Here is a 19,899-nt window from a genome sequence, read left to right as displayed (position 1 = left end):
TTTATTGGAGTCGTTCTCAATCTAATGCTGGTCACTGGGCCTGTCGTAAGCTTCCTTTGTGTCCCTCTTCCATTGCCATCCTATAAGGATGATCGTATTTTACAATCCGTCTCTCCTTTTCAAGTGACTACAATTTTTCACCAATTTTTCAATATTCACAAAGTTCTTCAGCCACTTTTCTCCCAGTATTGCGGTTCGTCTCCTATTGGCCTGTTAATTCTTTGCTCTGTTCAAAAATGTTTAAAATTGATCAGTAATAATTTTATTTCGTTTTGACAAGTGTATTTCAAAAAACCGTGACGATTTTCGAAAATGAAGGGCAGAAACTAAGCAGGAAAGTAGGGGCTGAAACTCTTTTACGATCACCTTAATACAATGACAGAGAAGCCGCATAAATCCATTACACACTTATGTTTTGGCACTCAATTTTGTCTGAAATCCAAGACAATATGATAAAATCACCCATAATAGGGAAGTTTAGAAACCTAAACACTCATGCTATGATCATCACAGTCAGTTCCTTTAATTTTCGATACACCCACAAAACTTGTAATGGAGGCAAAAGACTCTTTACTTATAACATCCCCCGTAACTTCAGCCCTTGGCACTAGTTTTATTTTCAGTTTGATCGTCGGTTCGACAAGGGGAAGCGCGTATTAATCATACCATCAGTCCATCGGGTATTATGATGTCCCTACGCGGTATGCACCTTGCAGAGTTTTGGTGCAACTTTGGATTGAATGGTTCAAGAACAAGGTTACACAAATGGCCTGAGTCTCATGTGATCATTTTTTGACTACAAATTGAGCATTATCTCCTAAAATATACAGAGAAGAGGGAGTTGTTCGAAAAATGATTGCTGAAAAAATTAAAATCGTCAGAGTTGGAGCTCAATGTAAGTTCAGATGTCTCAAGGGCAAATCTTTGATTCGTAGCCGGCACGTTTAGAGAATCAGCGAAAAGATTTACCACAACTGCGCTAGCCTTGTTTACCAAACTGATTTCTCCACAACATTTCCATGTGGTAAATGTTTATTTGGGATCACAAGGTCATATATATGATCTTTGCCAGCAGTCTATGCGATTAATGTGCGTACCAACAAGAAACCTCGCTTTGTTACACACCCTACAGCTACAAATGTTTATTTCTGTCGAATTAATCCTTTTACTCGATTGCCTCTATTTCAAAGAAAACTCCTACAGCTTATGACGCTAAAAAGCTTCTTCGTTTAGATCAGAATTTGCAATCTTGTTGACATCAGGCTAACTAAGAGTTGTTTGAGGACGTTGTAAACGAAGGTTTTTCAGCATCATGCCTTTTATTCCATTTCACAGGCATTACACGAAGTTATTTACAGCATGCTCTGATGTAAATCTCTCCAATCCAATGCCCATATTGACCGCAACCTCCATGACATTGTATCATGCTGTCCCCAAACCGGGCCTGGGTGATGTAGGTGGAACTGCCACTGAATAAACTCAGTGCCCGCATGTGACCCGAGGACCGAGAAAAACCTGCTGGACATGATCCGCTAGCAAGAATGCAGTAATGACCTTCAGGCCATTTGTCTGAAAAAAAAATATGCTCTAAGGTTAAATTTTGTGGGGGAGTTTTCGCGTCTACTTGTATTACGCCTCTGAAGGAATATATAACAATATACACTTAATGTATGAGAGGGAAACAGTTGGCTTAGTTTTCCCAAGAGTCCTGATGTTTACCTCGACTTAGCCTCGGGAAACATCAGGACTCGAGGGAAAACAGAACTAACTAGTTTCCCGAGGGACTATACATTAAGTGCTTTGTTATATATTTAGACTTTCCCTTAAACAGTCATATGGCAAAACATGCTGTCGTATTCGGCGCGCGGGCAACAACTGCGCAATTGTATCTCGATTGGGATACATTTGAATTTGATCAGGAACACGTGACCAATAATCAACCAATCACAGAGCTAGTTTTGTTGAGTGAAAGTCTAGGTATATAACAATGATAATAAGAGACCAGCCCGTGATTATTGACTGGGGGGGAGGATTTAGAGGGGGGGAGGGGTTCAAATGGTTTCTAGAGGGAACGGAGGGGTGGACCAGTCGTAGACAACAGAGTATAGAGGGGGGAATTGCACCGCGTTCGCCCCCTATCGAGTTCGCCCCTTCGAGTTCGCCCCTACCTTAAGCCGTGTTCGCCCCCACACTTTTCGAGTTCGACCCCATCAAGTCGAGTTCGCCCCTTGATTGAGTGATATCCAGATGAGTTGATTTATGACGAAGGCACTAACAGAATGTGCCAAATGTCACGTCAGCGACGATCATTTTGAATTTCGGCAATTGCGTGGAACCTGCTTGGGAACTGGGTTGACAGAATCAACTAAATACTCTGCGTGGGATCTGGGGTTACCAGAAATAACTGTATACACTGAACTTGTGATAAAGGGAACCACACGGTTTATCTAACGAACACGAAATGTGTTGATCGTAACAACCAGACTTGAGAAGATGTAAACCACGCTTTCATCGCGACAGCATTGCTTAAGTTGTTAGACTTGTACCCGTTTAGCTTTATTTATGAAATTAAGACTGAAGAATTTACTCATCAACTTACGAATCAACTCATCTGGATATCACTCAATCAAGGGGCGAACTCGACTTGATGGGGTCGAACTCGAAAAGTGTGGGGGCGAACACGGTATGAGGTAGGGGGCGAATCCGAAGGGGCGAAAGCGGCGGATACCGAGGGGGCTATAGAAACTGACCGCCAACTACATACCAACGAGAGAGGATCATGAGAATATTACAGAGGCTTATGGGGAGATCAGGTATATCATTCCTTTCCCCCCCCCCCCCACGGCGATTATTAATTACTGATCTTTAGTGTACCAACAAATATTTTTTACGTTCAAATGAAAAATTCCATCTTGTCACCATGTGAAGAACAAGATGCGACCTTTAAGTTTATGTCGAAGTGTTTGTATACTAGAGAATGTTTTAACTGTAATGGTCTTAAATAGGGAGTGGTTTGCAAGGGAACCATAAGTGCTTATAAATTATTTGGTTTTTTTGTTTTTGCTTTGGTTTTTTTCGGATCCAAATGAATGATGAAGAGAGAAAAATAGCCAAAAAACATTATGAGACCTAAGGGTTTGGGCAAATTTTGCCAATCCTAGATCAACTGATGCGATACCGAATCAATTATTTCGCAATAAGCCGTTTGCCAGATCTAAAAACGGGTACAGATTTTAGAGGCCAAGTCTGAAAACAGGAAAATCAGGAGTTTCCTCTCCCTTCTCTCCCACCTCAGCTATTTGTAGTTTACCTTTTTTCTGGGGAAGGCATTCTGGTTTATTTTCTGTCCAAGTTCCATCTTTTAAGCATCGCCGCACTGAGGTTCCACTAAGCTGATAGCCAGAAGCGCAAGTGTATAAAACAGTCTTCCCTTCCCAAAATTGTTGTCCGTTGATGGCGCCATGGTCTGGACTTTCCAAAGGAGGACAAATTCTGTGGCCTAGAAAAAAAAGGGAAGTGAAGATATTCTGAAATTAAATATTTCCGTTGTAAGGGCACAACAAAAACATCAGTGACAAATCAGACTCATGAAATTATTAGCAATTATTGGATGAGGTCTTTGTGATATCCAGGATAATCAAGGTCGATTTAGAGGTTATCAGCCGAAGCCGAAGGCTGCATGAGGCTGATAACCCCCAACTAGACCATGATTATTCTGGATATCGCAAAAAACGAATCTTATAATTGTTTTTTTATACATTGAACGTAAAAAAAACATAGTCACGCCAATAAGTGGAACTTAGTGGATATCTTCAGCTTGGGTCTTTAAACCTTCTGTCACAACTACCGACAACAGTCACTTCCACGAGCGTCCTCAACTGGACAATTACTGCACAATTTTTATAATTAGTAATAATAAAAATTGTGATTGATATATATGATTGATCTCTCTAGAAAAAAAAGAAAAGAAACCTAACGGCTAGTTATTCAAACAAAGTTTAGCCGTTGTTGAACAAAACGGCGCTGTAAGCCATCTTCTATTCAGCGGAAACTTTCATCTAAACACTTATCTCTGAGAACAGTGACAAGAGGCCAAAAGCTAATAGTGGAAGGAAATTCATTTGATTAAATAAACCCTCTTATAGAGAGAGCCTGAGGCTCACTGCTTGCGTAAAATCATGTGTAAATAACCGGCCTAAAGCTAATATTCTAATAAAGCAAGACGGCGAAGTCAACGAGGCCGTAGCAAAACAAAAGATCTAATGAGCAGAACATTAGCTCGGCAAGTGCGTTTTAAAACTTTGTACATTTTTTAGCCGGCCTCTGCAAAATTACCCCATAAAATCATCAAAATTTGCGTGGCCCGAAAAAGGAAACCCTGACGGCAAATCATTTAAGTTTCAATTTGGAACTCAACGCCGCTCTCATACTTTTATGCTGAGGCTGGCTTGTGGCACCGTAAGAGATGGTAAATACATCCAGTCATTCGCGAAATTCCAACTAAAAATATATTATCATTTTTAAATCGATGTCTTCCTTGGAGTTGCCATCCTAACTGCTAAAGGTCCCTAACAAAAAATAATAATAATAATAAAACAGGAAGAAAGAGAACGGCTCAAACTTGACGACCGCGACTTAGCTTACAGGATGGCTGTAATCCACTCCAGTTACCAGAGGATAAACACGTTCTGATGACCGAACCAGTCAAATGATACTGTGGATCACAAACAAACGAGACTGATTCACCGGACCAGTATCGTAAGCCTCGTTTCTGTCCGTTTTGTGGCGCACCAGGGTTACCACAACTGGCCAGACCTAGAGGAAAAGAAGAAAAGCTAATCAATTGAGAGAGAGAAAGCTTTTCAAAGTCGAAACCGGATGTGGAAATCTCAAAAGTTATGAATAATAGCTAGCGTAATAGGTTCAGATTTTGCCAATCAAACCCAGTTGGAAGCCAATCGTTTAATTGATTTTGCCTGACCTGGGCAATGGAACACAATTCAAATCACCATAGGGTTTCAGTCAATCTTGTGAGCCATTCCAACGATCCACATTCTGTCGAAAACAACATCAAACTCTGAGAAACCAATCGAATCCGTTTTGCTAACGAAGCATTCATACTTACTTAGACTTGTTGTGGCTTCTGTTGTCATATTCTTGTCATTGTAAAACAAACAGGTATAAACCCCAGCGTCACTGTGCTGGAAGGAAGGAATGACGACTCCACTCTTTAATAAATCACTCCCATCATCCTCTTCTGTTGAAACAACGCGTTTTCCACTCTTGAACCACGTGACTCTAGGTAGCGGTGACCCACGAGCTGAACAGTTTAGCGTCACAGCATCACCAACACTCCCCACCTCAATTTTACTTGGAGGACTGGAGACAATATAGGGATTAACTAAGACGAGATGCAAAAAGTAAAAGAAAAGAGGTTACTGCAGCATTTTAATTTCTTGATCTAAACCGTCATGATTGATTGAAAGTCTTTCATATATTTTGCTTTCATGTACCTTAATAACTGTTAGTTTTGAATTTTACCTTTTGGATATAGTACCGTTGACCGTACTTGACATGCAGATCTATTACAGGTGCATAGATTAAGAAAATATCGTCGGGTAATTGAGATTTGAAAACTAAGCTATCAAGAAATCTGTTATGTTTGTTTTCTTTAGTTTGTTAGCTAGACAATGTTAGGCACATTCAAGTCTGTGAGACACTTCGGCTCTCTCTCCTGTGCCCAATTGAAAGACAAGGCTGAGATCATATATGGTTTCAGTCTTTCCTTGGAGGACAAGGACTTTGGATGGGGATAGTGGATGCCCAAGGAATGTGTTCGTCAAACACCCTTTCTTAGGAGCGTCTTCCTTGTCTGCTTTGCTACGAACTTTTTTAAGCACAAAATCTCTCATGAAGCCAATAGGAAAACCAAGACAAAGAAGAATTAACGAGTAGTACTCCCCAGGTTTCCGTTTATGGCGCTTTTCGATTAATCTTCTTACCGACATCTTTAACGAAGATCCATGTCATAGCCATCACATTTCCTAATGAGTTAACCCCATGGCAAACATAACCTCCGCCGTCGCTTTCGCTTGTGTTCCTAATCGTAAGTTGCTTGCCATCTATGATATGCCTGTTCGAAGAGAGTTGCTTCGGAGGTCTTGTCCATGTGATAGCCGGGGTGGGGTAGCCAATTATGTCACATGTAATAACAGTGTCCCAATTCTTGACACCCGTCACAAAACTCTTTGGTCTCGTAATGAATTTTGGTGGTACTGCAAACCAAAATGAAGATAAAAACCTTGAATAACCGAAGCATGACAAGCCTCGCGCGGGGGAAGGGGAGAGAGGGGGAAGAGGGGGGGATAGTGGGAGGGGGAGAGGGGGGAGAGGGGGAGGGGGGAGAGGGGGAGGGGGGAGAGGGGGAGGGGGGAGAGGGGGAGGGGGGAGAGGGGGGAGAGGGAATGAGATATTCACCACCTCCTGCTCGGAAGTCTGATAGTTAACTATACTAACCATTCACGGTTACATTGACCGACAGCTTCGCATGTCCCAACAAATTCTCCGCCTTGCAGGTATAAATACCACGGTCTTCAAACTTGATTTCCTGAAATTCCAAATTCCACTCTGTAAAATGCTTCCTTCCCTCGTCTATTAGCTCATTATTCTTGTACCACGTGATAATTGGCTGTGGGAAGCCAACAGCTTTACAAGGAAGAGTAACTTTCTCTTTCTCTTTAATGGGATCGGAAGAGGGTGGTTTCGAAATAATACGTGGAATCTCTGCAAAAGAAATATTTTAGACGGTTTTCTTTTTAACAATCCTAGGTCATTGTCAGTCTTATACAGAAATTTTCACTCGTCGAACAGGCAATCCGAGGACTACGCTGGTTTTGCGTCGTGACGCTTTGTGACTGGTCCAGAAAATTCGTGCCACTCTGTCAATCAGTAACATGCAAAACTATGACCAATTAACCAAGTCACTCGTTTTTCCCGCAATTAAGGCAGATTGCCAGTTTCATTTCTACTTTGATTCTTATTGGCTCTTTATGAAATTTTCCTTCCACCTGATTGGCCGTTTGGTCAACTTTAATTTCAGTTTCAGATGACACACAATCGAAAAGGGCTTTGATAACTATAGTAATGATAATAGCGATGATGGTGGTGATGATGATGATCATTATAACTCGACCCTGTGTCGTGTTGTTTGTTTCAGCCCCGTGGCATTCTCCACCTAGAAATATAAAGGAGTAACGAAATGGCGGTGGAAGGAGGTGTGTCAGGGGTGGGGGGTGGAAGGAGGGTCACCTTCGACGGACTAGCACTCCTTCAAGGGGGCGGTGCCAATATTCCGATTCGCTCCATACTTACGAAATTGCAACAAGCTCCGTTGCTGGAAAAAGATACATTTTTAAATTTTCACGAGCGCGGAACATAAATTTTGATTCCCATGAGGGAATACCCACTGAGCCACAGAGACTCAACAGTGTTGGCCATTGTTATGTTCATATGTGACACACACGCACTGTTAAAGAAGGATTTAAGGAATGTATATGTTTTGTTTACATATCACTCGTTTTCCCGCCCTTTTATGGATTTGCCGCTGAAGACCGCGGGCGTCGGTGTACTTCTTTTTTACTCGAACGGCCATCTTGGTTTTGCAATGTTTTGAGCTTGACAATAAGTCAGTTTATTTGACCACTTACCCCTGCTTATTCGACTGTTCTGCTATCGAGATCACGTACCTTATACTGCCAGGATCGACAATGTCAAAGGCCCCGAATGAGTTAATAGAATTAAAAGATAGAATGAAACTCTGTACCCAGTTGGTTTCCACTGCCATGGTTTGTCCCATCTGATGCAGATTTTCCAGGGGGTCCCGGTAATCCTCTCGAGCCCTGCTTTCCTCGGGGACCTGGTACGCCCTTTGAACCCTTTCTTCCTCTTTTGCCACTCGGTCCTTGAGGGCCAGGAGGGCCTGGTGCACCAGGAGGGCCAGGTAGTCTGGGGTAGCCTTGTGGACCTTGAGGTCTAACTGGAGCTGACAAGATAAAGATATAAAAGAATGAGATGTGGTTAATAATATTCAGCTTAGTTTATAGATGCGGTCTCATCATGTATATTTTTCTTTACTCCAGACATTTTAGAATTGAAAATGATGGTATAAATTACAATGAATTAAAAAAGGTAGAACTTACCCTCTACACACACTACATTTAGTTGGCTTCCACTCGTGGTTGAATTCTGCAGAACAAGGAAAAACAATTTTTGTTTTCAGCAATTAACACATTGATGAAAAAGCACTCAAGAGTTTGCTATTGATCAACTTGATCAAAACGGAAAAACCTAACATAGTTCCATTAAAGCAAGAGATTATAAACAGTTTATAATTTCTTGTGCAGAGTATGTGGCAAAGCCAGGTTTGTGTGCATCCTCAATGATCCCAAAGATTGTTGAAAAAGATCGCTGAGATCCTTGATATCGATAAACAAGACTTTTGTGGTTTTCAAATGAGCAGCAGTCACGCAGAGAAGTTGGAGAGAAATCAGTACAGCCAAGAGGCCTTACGTAGCTGTGTTTATTTTTTTGTCGCTGTATTTCTAACCGTGGCAGCTACAAATCATGGACCTACTCTTGAGATATGCTAAAACTTATTTTGGACCAGAAACTTCAATTCCGCTTCTTTGTATTTTCAACAACAACTTTTTTTTCAAGGTCTGTTAATAATCAAAGCAGGAGTGTCAAAGTTTTTAGACTTTTCTATTTATCGGGAACATGATATAGCATTTACCATTCCAACACTGTTTGTGGAATTCAGTTACTTCTAAAATTATATGATTTAGGTTAAAAACTTTGCTTAAAAGTATCAAGTTAGCATGAAAAATACATAGAAAAATCGGTCAAGATTAAATAATGAAAAAATAAGGCAAAGAACTGGGGATTCAGGCGGTTTTATGATCAGTGCGATGGCGGAAGTAAAGTTCAGAGGTTAAATGGATTGGACAACGCATTCGGTTTTTGCTCAAACAGATCATATCCGGTATACTTCTCGTTCCTCCGTTCTCATAATTTGTTTGAGGAAACCAAAAATGTTTCTTGAAACTCAGACGGATTTATCTCTTTTTCCTGGCAATATTACTCTTTTCCTTTTCATCTGGATATGAATTCGCCAATTTCAGGAATTCAAAACATTGCAAGGGCCTGAGAGCTTTGTGATGCATAGAGGCAAAAAAAAACTTACATTTCGATGGCCAATTGACTTCAAACAGGCACTGCTACATTTGTGGCACATGAACTGCCTATTAGCGGCTCTCTTGACGCGGTCATCTTCTTTCATTTGTGGTCCACTCGGCGACGATTGTTTAAATGTTGGCTGAGCGATCACACGATCAGCAAGCTGATCCGGAGAACTTGTCAGCTGTAAATTTTGTTCAACTGCTGTCAGACGGGAATCGAATCGATGTAAAGAATAGTATGTGAAAGCTATTGAGCTTAAAGTCAGAACTAAATTGACGAAAAGGCCAAGAATAAGAGCCTGGGACCTCCCATTTGCTTTGGGTTCCATCTTCGCGTTTTACCCTCTGAAACAGGGGAACTGCCGGGATGGCTTACTGCCAAATGGCACAAGGATATGTTAACATCCAAAAGGTGTTAGTTTTCGCTGTCAGATTTACTTGAATGCCAATAAATTATCGTCTAACGGATCCAAGTGTCGCCGGTTGTTTTTCGGTGACCAATATACTCATGCACAGTGCAGTTGTGAACCGGGGAACAATAATCTACGACAAAGAAACAGTTTTTTAATGGTCAAAAAGTTGTAAAGCATTTTGATAGAAGTAAGTCTCTTGCGTTGCGTAAGTAGAGCATTACTCTTATTAGTCATAGAATGAGGAGACAAGGCGAACTAAGAATCATTTACAGGTTTTACGGCAGGAGGTACTTAGTTCATCTTGATAGGGGTTAAATCAATTCATCTCTGAATAGGGTAGCAATCTTTAAATTATACCACCTACCCACTTACCATCTCATGTAACCAAAACCCGAGTCTACTGAAAAGTCACTTTCAAACCCACGTAAATAAATGAATATATAAATTTTGAATTATCCGAACTCTCAAAGATTGACCCTGGAACGCCTATTGCTTAAGCGACTTATTTTTTTTCAAATATGCAACTTCTAGTTTCGACAATAATTTTTTTAACTCTTCAAGTAGACAGCGCTTGGAAAAACAAATTGCATACTTTAAAAAGTTTTATTTAAGCCAATAACGATCTGCCACACGTCAAAGCCCTTTTATCCTTCTCATTGTCCAGCATTCTCCGTTGTCGCTGTTCTTTGTGAGGAGTCCGAGAGTGATACACGTCTTGATTGCGTGAGCTACCCACATTTTTGCGACGTAAACAGGTAACAAAAGTGTGACTACTCGACACTGACGTCATGAGTGACTTAAGGTCAACTATCTCCATAACGTTGTTACAACGTATTTATCTCCGTAACGTTGTTACAACGTATTTTTGTGATGCAACTTAGAGCTATGATTGTGAAATACGGCGAAGTACATAAAACCACAAAATTTCTTTCCAAAATCATAGCATAGATTGGCAAGAGCCAGTATCTCTTGGAGGGAATCGCATCGGCTGTGACATTCGACAGATATGGAAGCGAGGATTTTCTCTCCCTTCTTAAGACTTTGGAGGAAGTCTGACGACGAATGCTTACTGGAAAACGACGCAATTGTGCTTCAGCACGAGGAGCATTCCCTTGAAGTCGACGAGAAATGTTTTGTAGACAGGAATGCCCACCACAAAATGGAGGAATCAAGCCACACTAACACAGATGAGTTCACTACAATTAACCTACAGGAAGATACGGCGCGTCCTCCATATTCAGTGACAGGTGAAGTTTCTGTAACAACAGAAGTTACACCACCAGCAGCAAAAAGGGTCGCCTTCTTAGGGATGACACTGTGTGTAATTTCGTCTTTGTTCATCTCTTCAGCGGCACTGTTGATCAAACTCGCCGAGAGCATTCCAAGCCTGGAGATCACCTTCATCCGCTTGACGTTACAACTCGTTTTCTCATTCCCACCAATGATTTTCTTCAAGGATAAGTTTATCCATCCATGGAGCAAGAGCAAATTCTTATTGCTTCGAGGAGTCACTGGAGTTACAGGCATGGCTCTAAGTATTTACGCTGTCAAACACATGCCATTGGCTGACCAGAGGGTTATATTTTACACCTCTCCTGTTTATACAGCTATCCTTGGACGCGTTTTTCTCAAAGAATCCGTCAGTAAGTTCGACGCGGTAGCCATTCTATCAACTATTGGTGGGGTGGTGTTAATCGCGAGGCCTACCTTTTTGTTCGGTTCTTTAGGGGAGGCCTCTAAATCCGAAAAAGTCTGGTTTCCAACCCTTCTCGCTGTCGTTTCAGCGATTTGTCATGCCTGCTCTATCGTCCTGACTCGGAAAATATCAAAAGAAGTCGGTTCAAGAGTGGTAGTATTCTACGTCGCTGTAGTTGGAACAATCATAAGCCTTATAGCTTCTTTAATTTCGAATTTTGGGTTCAAATTCCCAGACTGTCGGACTCACGACGCACTGTATGTCCTTGGCGCCGGTGCATTAGGTTATGGAGGCCAATTACTGGTAACCAAAGCCTTGACTTTGGAAAAAGCTTCAATTATTTCCTTGGTGCGCACAACTGGGATCGCGTTTTCGTTCGTTCTCCAGCTCATTGTCCTTCATGTTGTTCCAGATGGCCTTAGTATTGGTGGTGCTATTCTTGTCCTCCTCTGTAATGTTTCTATTTTCATCAAGAAATTTTTAGACAAGAAAAACAGTCACGCAAAGGCTTCGAACAATACTTAAGGGTGACTCGTTCAAGGATCGAATAACCTTTATCTTATTATTTATTCACAAGTAGCGTGAAAATCATAACTCACATGAAGTATAGCCAGGTACGATTAGTCACCTCAGTGACAAGAGAGAACAACAGCACGTGGAGAAAGAACACATCCGTCGGAACACATCAGAGGATACGGCAGTAAAACATAATCCATCGCTACAGCATTGTAGCTGCTCTTTCCCTTCACGGGAGACTTTAAGGAGAAACACACAATATTTTGGGTTTGCAAGTTGACAATAAGCATAAACAGGCCGTAGAGTCGGCTCAGAGAGCCGTTTCTTCAGAAGTACTTTCACTAGCATGCACATAAGTCTTTAGTTTTATGACTGTTAAGGTAAAGTACTCCGTTAAGTTAGAGCGAAGCACTCAGCTACGCACGTCGTGACTCTTCGTACCTGGGCAAACTAAAAGTCATTAACATTATGATAAAATCAGTTGAAACAATTTAGAGTCAAGAAACATAATCTCTGTACTAAGACTGTGGTTTATGATTTCAAAAGTTATATGAGGGGCATAGTTTAAACTAAAGCGGCCGAATTTTAGCTTGAATTAGCCCTAGAAGAGTTTTTCACTATAGACTGAGTTACGCCAACTAGCAGACTCAATGTATTCAAAAAAGACAAAAAAAAAGCTTCTCCTCTCTTGAAATAAGAAGTAGATTAAGTTGGGAATAGCATTCAGTTTATAAAATGCTGGCGATGTGGAAAACGTAGAAATCATTGCATATCAGGGAACTTTCTTTCAATATAAATCACATGGGTTGAAAATTAAAGACATCGTGTACACAAAGGATTGGAAATTGTAATCTGCTCGATTTGACCGCGGGGAAAGATCAGCACTACCGGAATGGGTTGTCTAAACTGTATTCAAGCAGTGAAGTACTGATGAAGAGGAGTAATTTGTTTCAATCTTTTTTTTAAAGAAACTATGTTTGCCGAATAAAAGCGAACTTAATTGATTGAACCAGTGCAGTATTTGCCATGACTCTATTATTATGCTATTATTTAGCATACTTTGTATGCTTGAAGAGTAAGGCCTACCTTCCTCCGCTTGCGTTCCCATGAGCCCTTTTGACTGATCAGTTTCTGTCGGGAAGGATTTTAGAAGAAGCCGAGTCCATAGTCGCCTACACTGAGTTGGCTATATGGAAAGAGACACTCATTTTTTATTGGCAACGTGAATATTTTTCCGGGTTTTATTTTATTGAACAGCTTTCTCTCCCAGTTTAGTCCTTGAGACTCAAACAAAAATCGGTGAATTAATATTGTAGTAATATTGTTAGGCCGTTAGAGATGGTGCTAGTAAAAGTAGCATATTATGCTATTAGCACTGCACGATTATTTTATGCTCAGAATTACGCTCGTTCTTGAAAACTTTGCTACTTTTTCTCAAAGTGTTCTTTTCAAAAGAGAAAAACAAAAAGTCCAAATTATGTATTGTGTCTTTTGGTAATATAACATGACATCTATAACTTATCTCGGGGATACACGGAGCTCTAATAAAACACAACACACTCCTTCCATTTGCGGTTATACTGGGACCGACGTAAACTTTACTTCCGGTGTGCTCAGTCTTCTATAGCTGACGACAATACGTAATATTTTAGTAACCTGCTGCTCCCAAGACATCACATCATTGAAAATGGGCTGAACCATTGACCGAACTTAAAAATGATTAATCTTGCAGACCAAGCAAATCATTACTCTGGTGATATTTCCTTCAAAAAAACACATAAAATATGCTGATAATGCTAGAAGTGTCACTTTTACAAAAAAGTACAAATATTATGTTCGTTTTTCCAAATGTTATGCCAAAAATTATGCCAGCATAATCAACAAGAGCCTAATTGCAGTGGGGAGGGGAGGGGAGGGGAGGGAAGGGGAGGGGAGGGGGTCGGAAAGAACTGGAGAATGCTAACGAAATTGCGTGACGTTCTATCCGAGCCCCGGATGTTAAAAAGCACAGTCAACTGCAAGTCACCTGAGGCGAATGTTACATCATCAACAAGTGAAAATTATCGCAAGTTTCATCACCAAAATGTCCCTTGATTTTGCCTTGCCAGGACTTTAATGCTGTGAAGTAAACCGAACTGTTTTCCGAATAATTAACTTACTCGTTAAGACATGACAGCGAGAATTTTTGCTCCAATCACTAACAGATTTCGAAGGAAGGCGGAAGGTCGCAAACGCCTGGTGGAAAACGACCTTGGCTTGCTTTTGCAGGAGGATTTCCTCCAGGAACCAATCGAAGACAATCACACTTTACTGGAAGAAACAGAACAAACACTTGAAACAGGCCATAGGAATTCCCTTAGTTCAGACACGAGGGATAATCATGCTGTAAAACATCTCGAGGATTCAGATAGCGGCGGCTTCAAAATTACTACGAGAGAGAGGGCACCTGCAAAGAAAAGGCTGCGGGCTTTTGTTGGGATTATTTTAGCCCTGACGTCGGCTTTCTTTTTCACATCAGGTGCGTTGATGGTCAAGCTCGCCGAAAGCGTCTCAAGCGTACAGGTTTCTTTCATGCGTTTGACGATACAGTTAACTTGTGTACTCCCAACAATGATTTTCTACAAGGACAACTTCATTTTTCCGTGGAGTAAAACCAAATTTTTAGTCCTCCGGGGAACGGTCGGAGTCACAGCTATGACAATGAGTATTTACGCAATAAAGCACATGCCTCTTGCAGATGCTAGAGTGATATTTTACACATCACCTGTTCATACCGCTATCATTGCGCGGATCTTCCTCAAAGAGTCCGTTAGCAAGTTTGACGTGGCAGCTATGATACTGAGTATAGGAGGGGTGGTGCTGATCGCAAGGCCTACTTTTCTGTTCGGATCTCAGGGAGAACACTCTACCTCTATACAAGCGTGGATACCTACTCTTCTCGCTGTTTTGGCTGCACTTGGTGCTGCTGTTACTGCCACTGTTTCAAGGAAAATGTCGCAAGAAGTGGGCATCAGGGTAGTGATATTTTACTTCTTTCTTATTGGATCAGTCTTGACACTTGCTTTATCAATGGCTTTAGGATTTAAATACCCAGACTGTGGCTCCTATGATACCATTTACATCATTGTGGCTGCATTTTGTGGATTTTGCGGACAGTTACTTGCAACAAAGGCTTTATCTATGGAAAAAGCATCAGTGGTTTCATTGGTGCGTACAATTGGAATTGCGTACTCCTTTATTTTTCAAATAACTATCCTGGATGATGCTCCAAGTGGATTAAGTATTGGTGGAGCAATTCTTGTCTTGCTTTGTAATGTTTGTATTTTCTTAAAGAAATTTTTGGATGTAAAGAAGACCCATGCAGAAGTTCCTAAACAGGAGGAGGATACTGAACATCAGTAATCTTGCTAATCTCTCAACCATTTCTTGCCTGTCACGCCTAGCCTGTGCACAGCCACCCCCTACCCTCCTGATTTTCTTTTGGAGGGTAGGGGGAGACTGTACACAGCTAGTCTGGCCAGGGTAGAATTAATCTTTGGTTCACTCTTCAGGGGGGCAGCTCAAAGAGATGTAGGTGTAGGGCTTGAATTAATAGCCAGCCAATGGACAATGTCTAATCAGAATTAGGAATTGAGCAGGAAATTAACTCTTTGCATAATGATTGCTAGATGGGCTGTCTATCCAATTGTGCTTTTTAAAAATTACCATGAGCAAACTTTTTTACAATCTCAAAAAATTTTTCTTTGAAACAAGACTGAAATTCTGTACTGATGATTGTCACAACTTTCCCCGATAGCATCAATTTCTGCTGCTGGAATGTGGCATGTTGGTGTCTGATAAGTCAAAGAACACCTGAGATTTTGGGTTCAAAAAAAGTTTCGTCGCAGAGGCAATGCAGCAATTGTCAGCAAATAATTGATTTTGCAGGATTCAACCAATGCAGTTTGTTGTTCCATCTTACATTCCATGTTCTGAAATTGAGGCTACCTTCACTATGAAAAGGAGAAAAACTATTAAACTGTAATTTTCATTGCAAACCCCACTGGAATATTGAGTTGGTCTTTTCAAAGAGGAAGCTTTTAGCATATGTATGTAAGAAATAATGATTTATAATGATTAAAATTTGTATAGAGCAAATTGTATGCAAGCATGATCAAATGCACTTTTTACGGGAATTACAGATAAAAGTCCAATATGTACAAACAAGTAATTGGTGTTGATAAAACTACAGAGAAAGACCTCATTAATAACAAATAAATATTTTACAAAATTTGGATTCTAAACTAATGAACTAACAGATTAAAAGCATTTTTAAGAAGGTAAAACTTAAGATATGTTTAAAAGAAGGTTAAGATTTAAGGCCAGTTCAGTATTTTAGCATCATGTAATCTGGGATCATTGTTGCAAGAGTTTAAAGTTGTCCAAATTTGACGTGCCAAATGGGGTCATGTCAGAGCAAACATAAGCATGTTGGATGGAATTACATAACCAGTCCTTGCTTCTTAATTATTTCAATCACTGCAAGTTGTTTGAGTCTCAATTCAACCTTAGTGGCTCATTCTGTGTGAGCTTATCTCAGTTTCCGAAGCATATGTTGAATTGTATCAACATCAAGTAACACCGTACAACTTTTTTTGAAACTGTATCATTCAATTATATATTTCTATAGCTTCAATTTTTTTATTGCACCTCGATTCAAATCACTGAGGCCTATTTTTTGGCCAATTATTGGGATATACATGAGATGAGTTATGGAAAATTGGTTTTAGAGTTCTCCACTGGCAGAGGCCTATTTTCTACATGCTGCAAATCAGGAGAAAAGATCGTGAGTGGGAAAAGTAAGCTTCCATGCCAGGTAAGTAATTTTTATTGCTATTTTTTCATTGGCCGTCAATTGCTCACGTCACGCACCACTGTATTTTTTCTTTTAGTTTGTGTGCTGCGTGACGGCATTGCAAAACGGTTCCAAAGAAGTCTTTCGCAAGTTCCTCCTCACAGATGAGATGTGCGAGTTTAATAATTCTCAACACCTGTTACAAATTATATTTTAGCAATCAGTTTGTTGTTATATTCTCTTGTACCTTGAAAAAAGTTTTGAAACGCGAGCAGTTGCTACGTTGTGTCGATTGCGTTACATTTCTGTTCTACTTGTCAAAATTGACTGTTGTTATGACAACTGTAATTAACAAGATGTTGTAGTGAGTTGCTCTCTTGGTGAACAGGAATATGGAGCCTTTTGGTTGGGATGCCGGCTGTAAATGAGAGCTATCATATGCGCTCTTTTACGATGGAGAACCATTTTCATGACGACAGTATTAATCTGAGTGGTTTTTCTCAGTCTGTTGTGAAATTAAGTTACCTAAACAACAGCGAGATCGATTTTAATAATTCAGATAGCGATCGGTCGCTCCACTTACCACCGATTGTAAATCCTCCAGTTATTCCTCCAGTTATTCCTGTAAAATCCGAAATATCCATCGTCTGTATGAAGTGCGAAGAAGAAATTAAAGTCCGCCAACTAAAAGAACATCAAGAATTTCACAACGCTTTGGAAATGTTCCGATTCAACATGGAACGAAAACCTTCGAGTGTCAAACAATTAGTCAAACGACGGCGAGCAATTATGCGTCGACTCAACGAGACAGCTAACTCTGAAAATCCAGTTTCCATGAGGAAACTCCAGAAATTGAACCAGGCTTATGAGCTCCTCAAGGCTGATATCGAAGGAACAAAAACAGCTCTTCGAAACGAGGACGATCTTTTCCAAATCCAGCCTAGAACTGAAGGTTGGGGAACAGTCCTCAACTGTGCGCCAGCGTTCGGCATTTGTCAACATGCGAATTCGCGATGGAAAACGTCGATGGAAGATCGTTTCGCGTTTAAGGATCTTTTCTGTAACGATCCTCAGAGCGGGTTCTTTGCTGTTTATGATGGTTATTCGGGAAGTATGGCTGCTGAAAAATGCGCGCGTTATTTGGGTGAAATCCTTGAGGAGAAAGTCGAAAGAATTTACAACACAAGCATGAAACACAAAAACGTCGACGCGGAAATCTCGGCCGCTTTTAACGATGCATACGAGGAGATGGACAAAATTTTGCTATACGGTGTAGAAGAACAATCAAGAAATCGCTGGAGTGGTTGTTCTGCTCTGACGTGCTTGCTGAGGGGAAATAATTTGTATGTGGCCAATGCCGGGAACATCCGAGCGGTTTTGTGCAGGGGGGATGGCTCGATAGAACGCTTATCCAACGATCACAGTCCCTGGGATAAAAAAGAGCGTCATCGCATAAGGAAAGCTAAAGGAGACGTCACTAAAAGCGATAAAACAGCCTTGGTTAATGGTGTGGTTAGAAGCACCCGAGGTCTCGGAAATCATGGAGATCCCATTCTGAAAACTAGCGTGATTAGAACACCAGTGGTCAATTGCCTTACTTTGGAGGACACCGACCAGTTTCTTATTCTTGCGTCTGATGGGGTTTGGCAAGTTTTCAGTGAGGAAGAGGTCATTCTTCTTATGGAGGATCTTATACCAGATATTGATGTAAGGGCCATTGTAAAGAGAATGCAAGAGAGAGCTTCTGCACTTGAGGTGGGACTGCCTGTCCCAAAGTGGAATGAAATTCCCAGACGTAACAAGGGCGCAGCAGATACTGAGGGAGACAGTGACATGTCACTGATACAGACTACTGATCAAAGTTCACTAGAAAACATAGTAAGTGACGAAGAAAATGAGAATTCCATGGAGAGATTCCAAAAAATGGACATAGAAATGGATGAAAATAAAAACGCGACAAATTCTACTGAGTCATTGCCTTCCCCCTCTGCCAGATCACGAACTGCAAAGGTCTTGCGAGAAGAAAAGGCTTCGGCGCTTGCCAAGGCCCTGAGTGAACGGCTGGTGGAAGGTTCTATCCTGGCTGGTAGCCATGACAATATCACTGTTGCAGTTGTTCTTTTGAGTGGATGTCCGCTTCAGATGTTTCTTTTGCCATCACTGTGATTAATACATTCGAAATTCTCATAGGGTCATCTCAAACTTCATCATACAAATTCTGATACAGGTCTCTTAAGTTGGATCTAGAATTTGGTGTTGCACTTGGAAGTAATTCCAACATTTTGCTTTTGGGTCAAAATGAAACGAGTCAACTTGAATTTTCCAAATTTCGTCTGTCATGGGTACTTTCAAAGTATGATTTTTTATTTATTTCTTCTAAATGCCAATTTACAATATATGATTTTGATTGGGAAACAACAAAGCTAGCTACCTAAGGCGTATAATCTCTACTCAAAATATTATTTCTTTACAGAGTTTGAAATAAAGACATGATTCATGCACAGTGCTATGCCAGATTTTTTTTTAGAGACTACCTGTAGTTTAACTAACAACAAACAAACAAACAAGGAAAGTCAGCAGAGAAATTAACAGAAGTTTAGAATATTCTAAGTTGGTAATTCTTGTGCTGTGGTGCAATTAACCAATTTCATTTAAAAAAACTAGGAAGAACAGAAGAGAGCCAATTATTCATCTTTTAAGCCTGAAGAGTGACCAGTATCTAATTTCTCCTCACAATATCATCCCTGATTCACATATTAAGAACCCAACAGTACAGGAAATGGTTACTTACTAAAAAAAGCAGCTTTTGATTGTTAAACAAATTCTTCTTGTCAGAATCTTAGGAAATGTATGAAGAAGAGTATGGAGAATATGCATATTGACATGAGGGTGTAAAGGGTTAACCCTTTAACTCCCAAGATCTCATCAGTAATTCTCCTTACTGTCTGCAGTACAGTTCTTGTGATGTTTGTTTGGAGAATTTGGTATTGGATCAATTTATAATCCCCTGACCGATATTTTTCTTTATTCTCATCACTTGTCTGCTTGATGTTGTAATGAGACTGTAAGGAGAAATTCTGTACTTATGATATTTTTTTATTAACCCTTTTACTCCCATAAGTACAGTAAAAGGGTTAAATAAATTTTTTTAAATGGAAGGTGGAGAAGACAATGGATCACTTGGCATATTAATGTTTGAATATG

At 40.5% G+C, this 19,899-nt stretch overlaps 4 protein-coding genes across 4 annotated transcripts; 3 read left to right on the top strand and 1 right to left on the bottom strand.

Annotated features, from left to right (window-relative positions):
* Positions 1 to 1,014: 1,014 nt before the first annotated feature.
* Positions 1,015 to 9,597, bottom strand: LOC131787442 (uncharacterized). The gene is made up of 9 exons (XM_059104549.2): positions 9,242 to 9,597; positions 8,199 to 8,244; positions 7,823 to 8,041; positions 6,517 to 6,783; positions 6,003 to 6,275; positions 5,126 to 5,401; positions 4,645 to 4,815; positions 3,311 to 3,499; positions 1,015 to 1,569 (listed from the first exon to the last, which is right to left on the bottom strand). Exons 1-9 carry the CDS (start codon positions 9,563 to 9,565, stop codon positions 1,349 to 1,351), a joined length of 1,986 nt encoding a protein of 661 aa, XP_058960532.2. The 5' UTR covers positions 9,566 to 9,597; the 3' UTR covers positions 1,015 to 1,348.
* Positions 9,598 to 10,494: 897 nt separating this feature from the next.
* On the top strand, positions 10,495 to 12,870 carry LOC131787446 (solute carrier family 35 member G1-like). The gene has a single exon (XM_059104554.2). The coding sequence runs from the start codon at positions 10,656 to 10,658 to the stop codon at positions 11,868 to 11,870; it is 1,215 nt and encodes a 404-aa protein (XP_058960537.2). The 5' UTR covers positions 10,495 to 10,655; the 3' UTR covers positions 11,871 to 12,870.
* A 1,014-nt stretch (positions 12,871 to 13,884) lies between these two features.
* Positions 13,885 to 16,095, top strand: LOC131787447 (solute carrier family 35 member G1-like). The gene has a single exon (XM_059104555.2). It carries the CDS (start codon positions 14,031 to 14,033, stop codon positions 15,261 to 15,263), a length of 1,233 nt encoding a protein of 410 aa, XP_058960538.2. The 5' UTR covers positions 13,885 to 14,030; the 3' UTR covers positions 15,264 to 16,095.
* An 860-nt stretch (positions 16,096 to 16,955) lies between these two features.
* On the top strand, positions 16,956 to 19,196 carry LOC131787444 (uncharacterized). Its single transcript, XM_059104552.2, has one exon. The coding sequence runs from the start codon at positions 17,107 to 17,109 to the stop codon at positions 18,859 to 18,861; it is 1,755 nt and encodes a 584-aa protein (XP_058960535.2). The 5' UTR covers positions 16,956 to 17,106; the 3' UTR covers positions 18,862 to 19,196.
* Positions 19,197 to 19,899: the final 703 nt, after the last annotated feature.

The sequence above is a fragment of the Pocillopora verrucosa genome, chromosome 13 (assembly GCF_036669915.1).
Source record: "Pocillopora verrucosa isolate sample1 chromosome 13, ASM3666991v2, whole genome shotgun sequence".
NCBI classification, from domain to species: Eukaryota; Metazoa; Cnidaria; class Anthozoa; order Scleractinia; family Pocilloporidae; genus Pocillopora; species Pocillopora verrucosa.
The sequence above is the reverse complement of the archived record's forward strand: the minus strand, read 5'-3'. Positions and strand labels throughout refer to the sequence as shown.